The sequence below is a fragment of the Lissotriton helveticus genome, chromosome 10 (genome assembly GCF_964261635.1).
Source record: "Lissotriton helveticus chromosome 10, aLisHel1.1, whole genome shotgun sequence".
In the NCBI taxonomy this organism is placed as follows: domain Eukaryota; kingdom Metazoa; phylum Chordata; class Amphibia; order Caudata; family Salamandridae; genus Lissotriton; species Lissotriton helveticus.
The window spans coordinates 7,351,558-7,368,125 of record NC_136071.1 but is presented as its reverse complement, the minus strand read 5'-3'; the positions used below and the strand labels follow the sequence as shown (position 1 = coordinate 7,368,125).

At 48.7% G+C, this 16,568-nt stretch overlaps 1 protein-coding gene across 1 annotated transcript in view; it reads right to left on the bottom strand.

Annotated features, from left to right (window-relative positions):
* Positions 1 to 430: 430 nt before the first annotated feature.
* The window catches only part of LOC144785737 (selenide, water dikinase 2-like), a 33,850-nt gene continuing 17,712 nt past the window's right edge, over positions 431 to 16,568 (bottom strand). Inside the window, exon 8 of the mRNA XM_078664526.1 lies at positions 431 to 1,589. Coding sequence (XP_078520652.1) covers positions 1,357 to 1,589 — 233 coding nt within the window. The 3' untranslated portion in view covers positions 431 to 1,356. The remainder of the gene's footprint in view (positions 1,590 to 16,568) is intronic.

Sequence of the window (16,568 nt, the reverse complement as noted above, 5' to 3'; positions counted from 1 at the left end):
CAGGACAAAAGCCCACCGTGCCAGTGCCCGGAAAACGGATTTCGAAGAGTAAGATTCACAAACTGCTCTTCAGAGTAAGTTTACTATTTTTCTGTATTCTCAAACTGAACGTTTGTTGTAAGTCCATCCCTACACATGCCCACCAAACGTCTGGTGATGTACCCTCCCATAGAGAATAATGGGGGTAGGGACTTGAAATAAAACCCATAGGAAATAATGTAAATACATTTTAACTAGTTAAAAATATACATTAATGTTAAATTTTGTTTTACAAATATAGCATATCATATATTTAATATAATAAATGATGTATTAAAAAAATACTAGAATGGGACAAGACTCAAGGATCTTGCTGGAGCAGAGCTCCAGGTTGTGCTACACTCATGAACATGCAAATCACATGTAGATCGCAATAAACACGCGCACACGGTTCACTGAGACTGCAATGTTTATTGAAGATCTGCTGAGATTCCCTGCTACACTGCAAGGTCCGCTTCCCCAGAGCCGTTCGCCGTTGAGACTCCACTGCTCCCCTACCATCCACAGAGTTTGAGGGGAGCGGCTTCATGAACACAGCGAGGACACTGGTGATAGACGAACCTAGACCGCGATGTCATCGTCACTCGGCTCTCACCTCACAGCAGGCTGCTCGACTCCGCTGCAAGGTCAGGCCCGGTCCAGAGGCAGGAAACCGCAGTCCATGTACCGAGGCAGAACTCAAGATATTTACACTTTAGCAAAATAATCTCTTACAAGAAATTATATATACACACACATGATTGCATTGAAGATCATTCTCCGACAAATCACACAATTCATAAATATAACTTGCTGCTGATCACTTGTGAAAATTACAAACCAACCCCCAAACCTGGAAGCAAAGCCTTCCTCGTGTCTGCTCCTACCCACTTTTAGGGAGCCTGAACCCGCTAAAGCCACCAGTTTCCAATTCAATCACAGCCCAAGGCCAGAAGTGCCGATCAGCAGTACTTCTGGGAGATATAAAGAAAATTGGGCAATCGAAGGGCTTGTGGACAGTCTGAATGCGGGGTGCATGGGGCAGGTGGTGTTTATCCAGACAGGAGCATGCAAAGCCACAGATTTAGAAGCAAGACTTCAGCTTTAGGTCTCCGATAATAAGACTTTCCCTTCTAGCCGCAACTCACACCTTGCGTTCGAGGCAGTGGCCGCAAGATATAATTCATAAGATTTGACCACATTTTAAGATAACCTCTTTAAGGGTTGCTGTTTACAGATTTCCCCATCTCATATTATGTTGTGGAAGGCACTGGAGCCAATCATGAATTTCAGGCCTTCTTCTGGTCCACGCGGAGCTGCCACAGTACTCCGGTCCACTCATGCGATGGCATCGGGGCTCGCACTGGTGTTGTTGGTGTCATGGGTGCTGGCAGTCGCACCCCGGGGCGTCACCTCAATGATGCGAGGCTTGTCAATGATGCGCGCAGTGCGGTTTCCCTTCTCCACGATGCCGATGATCCAGGCTTGATGGCCCTCGCCATACTTCGGGGACTTGATCTCTGCACAGAAGCGGGCGGCCTGTTCCCTGGGCAGGCAGATCAGAAGGCCTCCTGCAACGGGTAGAGAGGACAGAGCGAATAAGTACAACAGAGCGAACAAATGATCAGGAACTAGAAGGCTGGTGTCCAAGTCAGCCCATGGCTCATAAGGAAGCCCCCCCCCCAAAAATCAGTTTAATAGCAGTATGTTCATACCCATTGAGACATTTCTGCAAGTTCGAGCTGAGAGTAATGTAGGAACAACTTTTTTTCTATACATGCATTGTATTTTAATTTTAAATCAGTTTCCAAAACAAAAGAAGACAACAATGCAGCATTGTTAGTGGGACGGAAGTACAGGAGCGAGATTGCACCAGACAAAGGCCAACAGACAGAACATTTCTAGCAGGACCAGATCAAGTTTAGATTGATAAGATTTGACAATCCTTATCTGAAGGAGCAACAGAGCGCATACGCATGGGTATGAGGCACGTCGATGCGCTGATAGATTGTAGGGGAATAATGCAGACCCCTGTGCTCGGTTTCCACACTAGGGGCACCTCGCATTCATGTCCCATCCTGCCAGAATGCACCCATACAGTGAACAGATGGAGGCAGCCAGACACACCAGGACCACTTCTTGAGTCAAGGTCCTCTACACCCCACGCTGGCTATATCTGAAGCATTCGGACTTATCAAGAACTCTGTTTTAGGTCACGGTGGATGCGTGTGTCTTAACACTTCATTACAGCTATCCAGTCTTTAATTTTGCAGACTGGCGGTCTGCATCATTTGTGGGCCCCCTACGTCTGATATTGCCTCTCCCAAGCTCTGCAGCAAGGGCAGCTCTGCCATCCGTGATCGCTCTGCATATTTTTAGCAAGTTATTTCTATGGAGGTGGTGTTTAATCCTAAATTGTGTTAAGGCTGTGAATGTAAGGGGCTCATCGTCCTGACGGAGTTGCGGACCCTAAAGTAGGAGGAGATATCTAAAGGCGAGGATCCGCGCCACCTGTATAAAGTTTTGCAGCGTGAATCTTTCTGGATTCACTATGCTGTGCATATTCCGCAATCTAGTGGTTGGGTCCGGATTCGTAGTCTTTTCTCTCTCTTTTTTTTTTTGTCGTAGCCCAGGTGGGCGTCGACGTCCCACCATTTGGTGTACCTTTGGTGACGTCGGCGTGCTTCCGGCGGAAGCTACCACCCTTGGGCGCCATCTTCAGATTCTTTTTTCCGCCGTTGGGTCTGGATCGTCGCGTGAAGCTCCAGAAGTTTTTGAGGAGGAAAGGAGAAAATCTAGCAAATCTTCAACAGAGAAGATCGGGAGAAGAGGACCTTTAGAGAAGAGACGACGCAGAAAGGAGAGAACTTCGAAATCTTCGACATCCTTGGAGGAATGCGCACACAGGGGCCCCCCTGAGCGCAGGGATGTACAAGACGCCCTTTAAATTCTGCAAGAACTGCCACCACAAGTTCGCACAGAAAGACCAGCACCCAGTCTGCAACCTCTGCCTGCCTAGCGACCACGAGAGCAGAGACTGCAACGCCTGCTCCGTCTTCAAGCCGAAAACACTCAGAGTTCGAGAAAGACAGAGGACGGCTCACCACACAATGCAGGGCAAGGGCCAAGCCCCGACGCTTTACGAACTGGGCCTCTCCACAGACGACGAGGACAACATCGCCGAAGGCCCAGATGACTTCACGGTTGCTGAGACCGATAAGAAAACACCTGATAAGGTAGGAGAGTCTACGACCCCGAAAACTCCCACAGGGCCTCGAAAACCAGAGGCAGACTCTCGAAAGTCTGAGCCCAGAGCCTCGAAAGGAGCACCGGCGCCGAACAAATCGACGACCAAAGCTGCATCCTCCGAAAAAGAGCCCAGCGGATCCTCCGAGAAGGACTCCTGGAGGCTGAAGACCAGCGAAAAGCAAAGGTCATCGAAGCAGGCCCCCGAAAAAGGGCCTTCGACTTCGAAAGAAAAGGAGCCGAAGAAAGCTTCGACGTAGACTGTGCCGCCGAAAAGCTCGACGACGAACAGGCCGCAGAGATGCAGAGAAAGAGGCTCGAAGCCGAAATGGAGAACATCCTTCAGAGAAAGAAGGATTTCAATGAAAAAAATGAGAAGTTACAAGACCCCCTAGAAGCCGGCAACGAGCGTCGCTGTGGTACAGGAGCTCGAGGAGTTCGACGTCGAAGAGCCGCCGAAAACTCCGGAACCGTCGGAGCACAAAGAGGAGGAAGACCTCTACTACACAGAAGGGGATTATGGGGAACAGCAGTCAAGCTACGGCTCAGGTTCCTCGACGGCCCAAGACCAGGAATGGCAGGACATCGAGGCCGAAAACCCAGAGGAGGCGGTAGAAACATACCCCTCGAGGCCTTCACCACCGGATGACATTGGGGCATACAATGAGGTGGTCAGAAAGGCGGCAGCAGCTTATGGAGTTAAGATGGAGGAGGAGAAGCCAGAAGCAGACTTCCTGCTCGAGACATTGCTCCCCATACAGACAAGAAGCCAGTTCCTGCCCATGCTCAAGAGTATCACAGACCAGGGGAAGGAAGCCTTCAAGGACCCGGCTACGTGCAGATCAGTAACGCCGAGGACGGAGAAGAAATACAAATTCTCCTCCCAAGACCCAGCTTACATCAAGGGATCCGTCACAGCAGATTCTATAATCGCTGCAACGGCCAGGAAAAGGGCAAACGTCCCAACCACGTCTGGACCGCCACCTGACAAAGAAAGCAGGAGGATGGATCTAACTGGAAGGAAAATTGAGAGGAACGCCGAAGCGCACTGGCGGATGGCGAACTCCAACGCCCTCCTGAATAGGCATCAATACCAGCACTGGGATGAGATGGGACAGTTGCTCAAGCACCTCCCGGAACAATACCGTGAGAGGGCATCACACCTTGTGGAAGAGGGGAAGAGCATCGCCAATTCGTGCCTGAAGACAGCCTTGGATGGGGCAGAAACATCCAGCAGGCTGATGGCTATAGGTAGGCTGTCCTGTTTTCAGTTTCTATTTTTGGTAAATTCTGGTGGGGTTTTTTCAGTGTTTTCAATATCTTAAAAAACAGTTATCAGTGGTTACACACTTTCACGCCACTAAAAACAATAGAAAAGTGTTTTTCCGGTGTTTATGGAATGTTTTGCTTTTATCATTGCTTGCTTTCTGCACTGAAAGAACATGGTATATAGACAGTGTACGTATAGTGTATATGAGGTCCAAAGAGATTTTTGCAAATTAATCTTATTGTAGTACGCCATACAATACTTCTTCAGTGAGTCTTTGGTCATGTGCGCTCGCGCTTTCCTTCCCATGTACATTTCCGTGAAAGGTCCTCTCAGCATTTATAGCCCCTTGGGCTGAGAACCGCCAGCTAAGGGACACAGTTGGGATGACTCTTTCTTTGATGCCACATAAAGCACGAAATTATAAATATTTGCGTTTTAGTACCTGGGCATAGGAAAACAGTACGCCAGAATGAAAGTCAATAGCATCCCTCATTAACTCTGAAGATTGTAAAGATGCTTTCAGCATACCATCTAACAAGTGGCAAGGATCTCCTACAGGGAATCACTTCAGCTCGGGTACCAATTTTGACAGGTAATCACACAAATTTTTTATATACGTAGGTGAATCACTGCAAATGCAAATAATATCACTCCAATCTTTGTTGAACTTGGAAAGAACCTTTTTTGCAGAGCATAACAAGTGACACTGCGTTCAATGTTTTCCAAACGTCTGGTGTCACGTTTTCACCACTATCCCAGATGCTTGGTGATATATATACTTGTCACTATACCGTGCATTTAATTTTTAAATACTGAGGTGTTGGCAATTCACCTACTATCAATACTGACCCACTAGAAACTATGGTCTGATGTATTAAGGGTTTTTACCCATTCTCTGTGGGTAAATGTGATGACACATATTAGGAAAGATTTTTATGAAACTAGCCATTTTACCTATCAGTGAAAGAATCCAATGCAGCCAAAATACCCCCCCCCCCCCCCCCACCAGCGCCTTGAGACCCTCCGGGTGAGTAGTGCGCTATATAAATGCTCTGATTGATATGTCCTGATTCCCTACAGTTTATAAAATAATTAAACTAAACCTAAAACGTGAAACTAAACCCTGCATCTTTAGACCAAAGACCATAAAACTGAAAAAAGTAAAAGGAAGAAGAAACAATATTTTAGTGGCATCCCTAAAGAACAAAAGTCAAGCAGAATAATGTTAGCCCAGTCTTTCTTACTGCTAGCTTCTATAATAAAGTTACATTTTATTGACCCCTTCAGTAAGAACAAAATTACTCTTTCACTTTCTTTTACCTTTCTTTGAATGGCATTTAGTTTGTGGTTGTGCAGGTGTTTTTTCAGTGTTTATATGTTTTCACCGGTGAGGGCTATTTTTCTTTCAGTGGGGTTTTATCAATTATTGTAGGTTTAAACCTAAAACCCCACAGCCTAGCTATAGGCATCACTGAGAGAAGGCAAGCCTGGCTCAGGATCTCAGGTTTCAAGGCTGAGGTTCAGAACAACATCCTGAACACACCCTTCAACGGGGAAATCACTGTTCGGAGCCCCAGTTGATGAGAAGCTCACCCAATTGAAGAAGGACAACGAGACGGCAAGGTCCATGGGGGCCCTGCAGTTCAGGGGGATGAGAAGAGGCACTCCTACACGGAGGCCGAACGGCAGAGGTGGAAGTCAGCGAGGAGATTCTCACCAGAGTTTCCACCAGGGGCAACAGAATGACAACCAAGGCCACCAGGGCCAGCAGAGGCAAGGCTGGAACTACCAAAGCAGGGGCCAGTCCTTTCGGTCAAGAGGAAATGGACGGGGCCAGAGAAGGAGAGGCGGTGAACAACCACCCTCTAAGTGACTTCACACGGGAGAAGGTGCTCCACCACCCAAACCCTCCGGGGGAGGAGCACGGAAAAAGAGAGAGGAGAGGCCTACACGGACAAAACACAAAGGAACATCTAACGCCGGTAGGAGGAAGATTGAGATTTTTTCTCCAGGAATGGAGAAAAATAACAACAGACAAGTGGATACTCAATATTATGCAGTTCGGATGCTGCATAGAGTTGGAAAAAAGGCCACCAAACAGAAAACCAAAGAAAAGACAGCACTCGGGAAGAGAGCTGCAACTACTGCAAGAGGAAGCCAAAGAACTCCTCCTCAAAGCGGCCATCGAATGAGTTCCTTTCAAAGAACGGAACAAAGGAGTGTACTCAAACTACTTCCTAGTGCCAAAAGTGGACGAAAGTCTAAGACCCATCCTGGACCTACGGTTCCTAAACAAATACGTCAAAACTCGAAATTCAAAATGACGTCCCTACAAGAGGTCATCCCACAGATAAAGACAGGGGACTTCTTGTCCACCATAGACCTCAAAGATGCGTACCTGCACATCCCCATGAACAAGCAGCACAAGCACATGCTAAGGTTCACAGTAAACGAGGATCACTACCAATTCACGACCTTCGCTTTCGGCCTAAAGTCCGCACCAAGGGTGTTCACCAAATGCCTTGCGGCAGTGGCCGCACATCTAAAAAGAGAGGGGATACACGTGTACCCCTACCTCGACGACTGGCTGGTAAAGGCAAGCTCTTACAGGACATGCAAAGAGCATGCAGAACAGGTGACAAGAACACTAGCAAGCCTGGGTTTCTCCATACACTGGGGCAAATGCTCAATAGACCCAGAGCAAGTGAAGATCTTCCCGGGAGCCCAGATCGACACCGTCCAATGCAGAGTCTTACCGAGCGAAAAGAGAACGCTCAGTCTGTTGAGGGAGAAACGTCACTACCAGAAGGGGCGAGCTCTGACAGTGAGGACTGTGAGCAAGATCTTGGGGATGATGGCATCATGCATACACTTGGTCCCCAATGTACGCCTACAGATGAGACCACTCCAAGAGTGGCTACAACAGCAATGGTCACAAGCTACAGGGAGTTGGGAGGATCTAGTGGTTGTAACGCACAGAGTGCAGGAGGAGATAAGGTGGTGGACCAGGGAGAGAATAACAGAAGGGAAACCTCTAACACCACCGGACCCAACAGTGACCATCACCACAGACGCATCCCAGAAGGGGTGGGGCGCACACATGAACAGGCTCAGAGTGAGGGGTCTGTGGAGCCCTACAGATGCAGTCAGGCACATCAACTACCTGGAACTGAAAACTGTGTTGCTAGCCCTCAAGGCTTTTCAGAAGCACCTGTACAACCAGAAGGTGCTAATACAAACGGACAACACCACAACGATGTTTTACATAAACAAACAGGGGGGAACTCAGTCGTTCCCTCTGTCAAACTTGGCACAGGAGAACTGGAAATGGGCTATACCACTAAAAATAGACCTGCTAGCCATACACCTGCCAGGGAAGGACAATGTAGAAGCAGATTGGCTCAGCAGGCAGACTTCAGCGTCCCACGAGTGGGAACTCAATATCCAGGAAACAGAGAGACTATTCCGGAAATGGGGCACACCAACAATAGACCTATTTGCAACATACCAGAATGCAAAATGCCAGTACTTTGCATCCAGGCAACCGGAGGCACTGTCCCAGGGGAATGCCCTATGGATAAGCTGGTCGAAAACATTTGCCTACGCTTTTCCCCCCGATACCACTGATCCCCAGGGTTCTCAACAAATGCATGAAGAGCAACAGGACGCTCATCCTGGTGGCACCACAATGGGCCAGACAGACCTGTTTTTCTCAGATAATGGAGATGCCGCAGGGGCCACCACACAAGTTCTCAAAAAGAAGAGACCTACTCTCCATGGAAAACGGAGAAATCCTACACCCAGAGCCAGAGAGCCTCAACCTCTCAGACTGGCTCCTGAGGACTTAGAATTCGCACACCTAAAACTACCAGAGAGCACCCTGCGGGGGCTGCGAGAGGCAAGAAGGCCCAGCACACGCAAGTGCTATGGGGAAAAATGGAAAAGATTCACTCAATGGTGTTACAAGAAACAGCTCCAAAGAAAACTGACCAAGGAATCCACGGTGCTAAGGTACCTCACGCACCTAATTAAGGCTAAGCTAAGCTCATCCTCACTGAGGGTGCACCTGGCAGCGATTGTGGCATACACAAGAGGAGAAACAGGGAGAAGCTTCTTTACATCCCAAGTCGTAAAAAGATTCCTGGAAGGAGCTAAAAGAATAGCGCCGCCAAAAAGAATGCCGCCACCGGCATGAAACCTAAATGTGGTACTGACGGAGCTCATGAAAGCACCTTTCGAACCCATCCACAAAGCATCACTGCAAATGTTAACAATGAAGACGGCCTTTCTGGTAGCAATCACCTCGCTACGAAGGGTGAGCGAACTGCAGGCTCTCACACTGCAGGAACCCTACATCCAGATACACAGTGACAGGGTCGTGATGAGAACAGACCCACACTTCATGCCAAAGGTGGTGTCAAGGTTCCACATGAATCAGAGTATTCAGATACCTAGCTTCTTCCAAAACCCCACTACAAGCGCTGAGAGGTCGCTCCACACCCTAGACGCAAGAAGGGCTGTGATGCACTACATTGAGAGAACGAAGGAACACAGGAAAACAAAACAGTTCTTCGTATCCTCCGCAAACAGTTACATGGGCAAACCAGTGACTAAAAACACCATAGCGCGATGGATCGCACAGACAATACAATTCTGCCACAAACAAGCTGGACAGGAGCTAACAGGAGGGGCACAGGCCCACTCCACCAGGAAGAAAGGAGCAACAATTGCCTTTCTGGCCAACACACCAATCCAGGACATATGCCTGGCGGCAACATGGGCTTCAGTGCACACTTTCACTAAGCACTATTGCGTGGATGTACAAATGAACAAAGAAGCACAAGTAGGACAGAAGGTGCTTCAACATATATTCAACAACCAACGCTCATCTTCCACCCAACCGCCACAAAAGTAACGAAAACCGCTACAAAATCTATGCACAGCATAGTGAATCCAGAAAGATTCACGCTGCAAAACGAATAGTTTCTTACCTGTCGGTGTAGTTTTGCAGCTTGAAGATCTTTCTGGATTCACTAGCGAACCCACCCGCCTCCGCCAGAAAGATGAGGCCGGAGAAGAAGGTGGAAACACATAGAAAGAGAGAACGTTGAAACTTAGAAGATACGTGAAAAAATACGTGAAGAGAATTACGTTGAAAAAACGATTAACAAACAAAGCCATGGATTCACTTCAAAGACAGAAAAGGAAAAAGAGACAGAAAAAAGAATCCGAAGATGGCGCCCAAGGGTGGTAGCTTCCGCCGGAAGCAGGCCGACGTCACCGAAGGTACACCAAATGGTGGGACGTCGACGCCCACCTGGGCTACGACAAAAAAAAAAAAAAAAAAAGAGAGAGAGAAAAAAAAAAAAAAGGACTACGAATCCGGACCCAACCACCAGATTGCGGAATATGCACAGCATAGTGAATCCAGAAAGATCTTCAAGCTGCAAAACTACACCGACAGGTAAGAAACTATTCGTTATCCAGCTCAGAAGCTGCTGCGCTTCAGGTTCCAGTGTAGCTTCCAGCTGTGGGTTCTTGCCAATGTGCATTCCAGGAAGTACACGCGGCCCAGGATCTCAGCTAGATTGCGCCAGGCGTGGATCATGCCGCCTAAGGTGGTCGTCGAACTGTGGAAGCGGCTTGGTGCAGTGCTTAGTAAGGATGGTGGTTAACGGGATACTGGGGGCCATGTCATTTTCTATCTTGACAAAGATCTGTACTCGAGGTGCCACCCAGAAAAGATGTTGGAACTGGAGTACTGCCAGCCCGCTATTCAGTGAAGACCTCCCAACTCAACCAGGGTTGTCTGCCTACCCAGATAAAACTGACTGGGAGAGAGTGAAGACTGATCCAAGTAAAATGAGCAGAATTTAAGTGGAGATCAGAGAGCCTGGGCAGAAAGATAATTTTAATTATTGAAACGGTCCTCACTCTAGGCAGCGAACGAGGTTGCCAGCGTATATTTGTCTCCTCAATGTGTTCCATAGGTTCCCTGCACGAAACTCTCAGATCCCACTGTATTTTAACACCAAGAAAGAAGGCAAACTGGCACAATGCACCACCTGACTTGATTTTCAAAGTACGAGTCGCCTGTTTGGCGTGTGATTATTCCGGTTATTTAAAGTCCCAAAAGGTGTCCCAATTGTATACCCATTCTAAAGAACAGACATTGTATTTAAAGCCAAAAAAAGTAAGTGCTAACTGTTCTTCTGTGCAGAGCCATTTGCCAAAGAGAAAACAGGTATATATGGATTTCAGAAGCTGCCCCGTCCCATCATGCACTGCAGTAAGAGGTGGGGGGAGGGGGTGCTCATGGTAGTACTGAATTTAAAAAGGGTTTGTGATAGTTGTATCACCATGCTACTTTGGGACTTCTTTTCAGCATTTTACTTTAAAAAAAAGAATATAGCAGGCCTGCGCGGTGAACTCCGCTCGCGGAGTGCAGAAAACTCCGCCACACGTAGTGCAGCGGAGTTTTTCCCCCCACTCGAACGGTAAGTTGGCGAGGGCGAGCTGCTGCTCATGTAGAATTTCTACCCGAGCAGCATGAAGATCAGCGCGAATGGAGTTCGCACTGCACTCCACTTGTGGAACTCGGGGGAGTTTATTTGTACTCTGCGGAGTTCCACGTGGCGAAACTACGCCTAGGCCGTGAAAATAGGAGAAAAATTGGTCAATATAGCCTCTTATAGGCTGGCAAAAATTCTGTGTTCAATAAAATAAAACAGCCTTCTCACAACTGGAACATGAAGAGATGCACGGTTTTTTTGCCTTATAGTCAGTCTTCAACTTAAGCAGGAGCGGTGCACTCCAAGGAGCAAGATACCACTCTTAAAATTATACCAAAAACTACCACAATGTGGAAAGTAAGAAGCGCAACGTTTTCGTGTGACAAAGAACTGCCAGATGGCCTTGATCAACGTATCCTGTGATCACCCAAGACTATCAAAAGTGCACTAAACATGACATACATGTGTAGAACAAGATCCACCATCTTGAAATGGGTCGTGTTAGTAATGATGGAATACAATCAAATACAGATCATTCACAATTTGTCCTCTCCGAGAGGCAGCACATCACTCGACTAAGATTACGGAGATATAGGCCAGTCTGTTTATGTTGACCAGCCCACCTCACAGAATTACTTTCTACTTTCTCCGACAGGTTTACCATTGGATTGTAAGGGTTCATTCAATCCACCGTCCAGTTACGGATGCCCATGTGTGTACTCTGGACCGTATTTTTCCAGTTGATCTTTTTAGTAAGTAAAGGTTCTGACACAGGACAGACACTTGATGTCTCCATTAGTTGATTGGTTTGAAACCTACCTTTTCTTCTCTTGACACAGGAGCATTTTGGAGCCCACTAACCTAAACCCTACTGCCAGATTCGACGTGCTGTCTGATCGATTGAATATGAATATGCTACTTACCAGTATGCATCTGTTCTTGGCATGTAGGGCTGCTAACATTCATATCTTAGCATTAGATCGCCGCCTAGTGTTGGGCTCGGATGATTGCACATTGTTGTCCTGGAAGAGTCTTCGAAGTATCCTGAGATAGGTGGCTCCTCCCCTGGACTACAGTGCGCATGGGCATCGGCTCCATCCCCAGATTGTTTTTCGCCATTGTGGCAGGAGATGGAGTGAAAGTGTAAAGGATGTCCATGCTAATGAAATAAATACAATAGTATATCTGCAGCTGCGACAGGCACCGGGGAGGAGGGCGGGCGATATGAATGTTAGCAGCCCTACATGCCAAGAACAGATGCATACTGGTAAGTAGCATATTCAGTTCGAGGCATGTGGGCTGCTAAATTCATATCTTAGCATAGAATACATAGCAGTCCCTCCATCAGCGGCGGTTGCCCGTGCCAGCTGCAGAAACCTGAAAAAGTGTCTTGAGAACAGCCTGTCCTACAGCTGCTTGCTGCTTGGAATGCACATCAACACAGTAGTGTTTTGTGAAGGTATGTGGTGTGACCCACGTGGCTGCTCTGCAAATATCCTCTAAAGGAATGTTCCCTAGGAAAGCCATGGATGCCCCCAGTTTGCGTGTGGAGTGTGCTCTGGGGGGTACTGTTAAAGTGCGCTTGGCTTTTTGATAACATATCTGGATGCACTTAACAATCCATCTGGCTATGCCTGCTTTGGAAATCGGGTTGCCTTTGTGTTGTGGTGCGAAGGCAACAAAGAGTTGTTTTGTTTTTCTAAAGGGTTGTGTTCTGTCTATGTAGTACATCAACGCCCTCCGTACATCTAAGGTATGGAGCATTCTTTCCGCCACCGTTTGCGGGTTTTGAAAGAATGCTGGTAAGTCGATAGTTTGGCTAAGATGAAACTGTGACACCACCTTAGGGAGGAATTTAGGGTTAGTGCGTAGCACTACCCTATTTGGGTGAATTTGAATGAACGGCTCTTGTATGGTGAGCGCTTGCAACTCACTGACACGCCTCAGAGACGTAATAGCTATCAGAAAGGCCACTTTCCACGTAAGGAATTGGAGCTCACACGAGTGCAGTGGCTCAAATGGTGGCCCCATCAGTCTGGTGAGAACGACGTTGAGGTTCCACACCGGAGCTGGTGGAGTTCTTGGGGGAATGACTCTCTTCAGACCTTCGAGGAAGGCTTTAATGGCGGGCACTCTGAAGACAGAGAGGTGCTGCCTGTTCTGAAGATAAGCCGCTATGGCGGAGAGATGTATCCTAATGGAAGTGTACGCCAGATTGCACTTGTAGAGATGTAACAGATAGCAGATGATGTTGGGAATAGATGCATCTAGCGGGTTGATGTCATTGGACGTACAATAGATGACAAAACGCTTCCACTTAGCAGCATAGCATGCTCTAGTAGTAGGTTTCCTCGCCTCCTTGATGATACTCATGCATTCTGGAGGTAGGTTAAGGTATCCAAACTCTAGGACTTCAGGAGCCAGATCGCCAGGTTGAGCTGTCGTGGATCTGGATGCTGAATGTCTCCATGGTTCTGCGTCAAAAGACTGGGTGTGAGGCGCAGTCTTTGATGCGGCACCACTGAGAGTTCGAGGAACGTGGTGTACCAAGCTTGACGTGCCCACGTTGGAGCAACCAGGACGAGAGTCATGGAGTGCTGCCTTAGCTTTCTTGCGACCAGCGGTATTAGAGGGGCTGGCGGAAAAGCGTATGCAAATTTGCCTGACCAGTTCATCCATATCGCATTCCCCTGCGACTGTGGGTGAGGGAACCTGGCGGCAAAGAGTCGGCATTTTGCGTTCTCCTTTGTTGCGAACAGGTCTATCTCCGGATGACCCCACTGCTGGAAGTACGGGTGGAGAACAGAAGGGTGTATCTCCCACTCGTGCATCTGATGGCTGTATCTGCTGAGCAGATCCGCCATCTGATTGTCCTTGCCCGGGAGGTGTTCTGCCATGAGGAAAATGTTCCTCTGAATGGCCCACTTCCACATGCTCTGAGCTAGATGAGACAGCTGTGGCGAGTGGGTGCCCCCCTGTTTCTGAATGTAGTACATCGCGGTCATGTTGTCCGTCCGGACTAGCACGACCTTGTTGCTCAGATGTACAATGAAGGACTTGAGCGCCATGAAGATTGCCATCAGTTCCAGATAGTTGATGTGCATCTTCTGTTGCTGCGTCGTCCATAGTCCCTGCACCGTGTAAGTGAGCACATGTGCTCCCCATCCCTGGAGGGATGCGTCCGTCGTCAGGACAATCTGCGGCACGGGCTCTTGGAACAGTCGGCCCTTGCAAAGGTTGTGTGGAGTCCACCAATGCAGAGAGTCGTATGCCCGACTGGTAACCAACACTAGGTCTGTCAATTGCCCACGAGCCTGTGTCCACTGATTCGCTAAGCACTCCTGGAGCGGGCGCATATGTAACCGTGCGTGAGGGACTATGAAGATGCAGGAGGCCATCATGCCGATCAACTGCATGAACACTCTCGCTGGCAGGGAGTGTCTCGGTCGGAATCGTTGGATCAGTGACTGAATGCTGTCGATTCTGACTTGGTTTGGCTGAGCCATGGCTGTCAGGGTGTTGATCGTAGCACCCAGGAACTGCCGGACATGTGCCGGCTGAAGATGGGATTTTGGGTAATTTAGGGAGAAACCCAGATCGTGAAGAAGGTGAATTGTAGTCGACATGTCTGCGGCGCACTGTTGCTCTGACTTGGCTTGTACGAGCCAGTCGTCTAGGTAGGGGTAGACATGGATATTCTGCCTCCTGAGGTGCGCCGCCACTGTCGCTAGACACTTGGTGAACACCCTCGGGGCCGTAGTGACTCCGAAGGGTAGGACCTTGAACTGGTAGTGCCTGCCTTGAATAGTGAATCTTAGGTATTTCCTGTGTGACGGGTGTAGTGGAATGTGGAAATAAGCATCCTTGAGATCTAAGGTCGCTAAGAAGTCTCCCTGGTTTAGCAAGGGAAGAATCTGCTGCAGTGTAAGCATATGGAAATGCTCTGACAGTATGTACAGGTTGAGGGGACGTAGATCGAGAATGGGCCTGAGAGAACCGTCCTTCTTTGGAATAAGGAAGTACAGGGAGTATACCCCTGTGCCTTCCTCCCCCACCGGCACGAGCTCGATTGCGCCTTTTTGCAGCATCGCCACCACTTCCTGCTGCAATAAGTGCAAATGCTCTGCGGACATAGGCCTTTGCCTCGGTGGGATGTTGGGTGGAGTGGATTTCAGCTCTAGGCAATAACCATTTTGGATCAGTTGACGCACCCACCTGTCTGTGGTGATGTTTCTCCAGACGGGCAGGAACTGCTGCAGTCTCCCCCCGACAGGTGTTAGGTGGTCGGGGGGCAGTGACAGAAAGTCACTGTTTGCTTGGAGTCGAGGTGCGGGAGCTGTTGTTTCCTCTGCCGCGACCTCTGTTGCTGTTATTCCTATAACCTCCCTTGTTCTGCTTAGTGAACGAGGATTGCGCCCCACCTTTGGAGAACTGGGATTGTTGACCCATCTGTCCTCTGGTGACTCCACGTGCACCTGAGCGACGAAAATTGCTGCCACGAAACTGTTGGGACTGCAGGGCCCCCATAGACTTAGCAGTTTCCGTGTCCTTCTTTATCTTCTCTAGGGTGGTGTCAACATCCGGACCAAACAGACTATCAGGATTGACTGGCTGATTCAGAATTGTTGTCTGAATATCCTGCTTGAACCCTGAGATGCGGAGCCAGGCTTGTCTTCTCAGCATAACGCTAGTGTTGATAGCCCTAGCAGCTGTGTCCGCAGCGTCAAGTGCACACTTGATGGCTGCGTTTGATATTAGCTTTCCTTCCTCAATAAGCATCTTGGTGCCTTCTTGGAACTGTGGGGGCAGGTGTTGTATAATCTGTTCTAGGGTGTCGTAGTGCGCCCTATCATAACGCGCCAGGAGCGCCTGTGTATTTGCGATGCGCCAAAAGTTTGCCGCCTGTGCAGCCACTCTTTTGCCTCCTGCCTCAAGCACTTTGGACTCTTTATCCGGGGGAGGAGCTTCACCCGTTGTCTGGGAGTTGGCACGTTTCCTGGCATTGGCAACCACAAGAGAGTCCAGTGGCAATTGTCCCCGGATGTAGACGGGGTCCGCAGGAGCAGGCCTGTACTTCTTTTCAATGCGAGGGTTGACCACTCTAGCCCTCGTAGGCTCCTTAAAAATGTCTCCAGCATGTTTGAGAACACCTTTCAGCATAGGAAGTGTCTTTACTGTCCTTTCAGATATGGCAAAGGTGTCAAAAAGGAAGTCTTTCTCAACCGGGTCGGCATGCATGTCCACATCATGATTGGCCGCCGCCCGTTCAATTAGTGCATGAAATCCTGCTGAGTCCTCAGTCGGGGATGCACGTGGATTAAAGGTCTGCGGGTCTTGGCCCGCACCTTGGGTGTTCTGGTCACCAGTGTCGTCGTATGAATCTGGTTGGACATCAGGTTCATCGATGGGGAAATTGTACTGTTCATCCTCATCATCTTCCTCACCCACAGAGTGTTCTGGGGAGGGAGTAGGGCTCCGTCTAGGAGGAGGCGGAATCGGTTCCGTGAGGCCTAAGGCGTCAA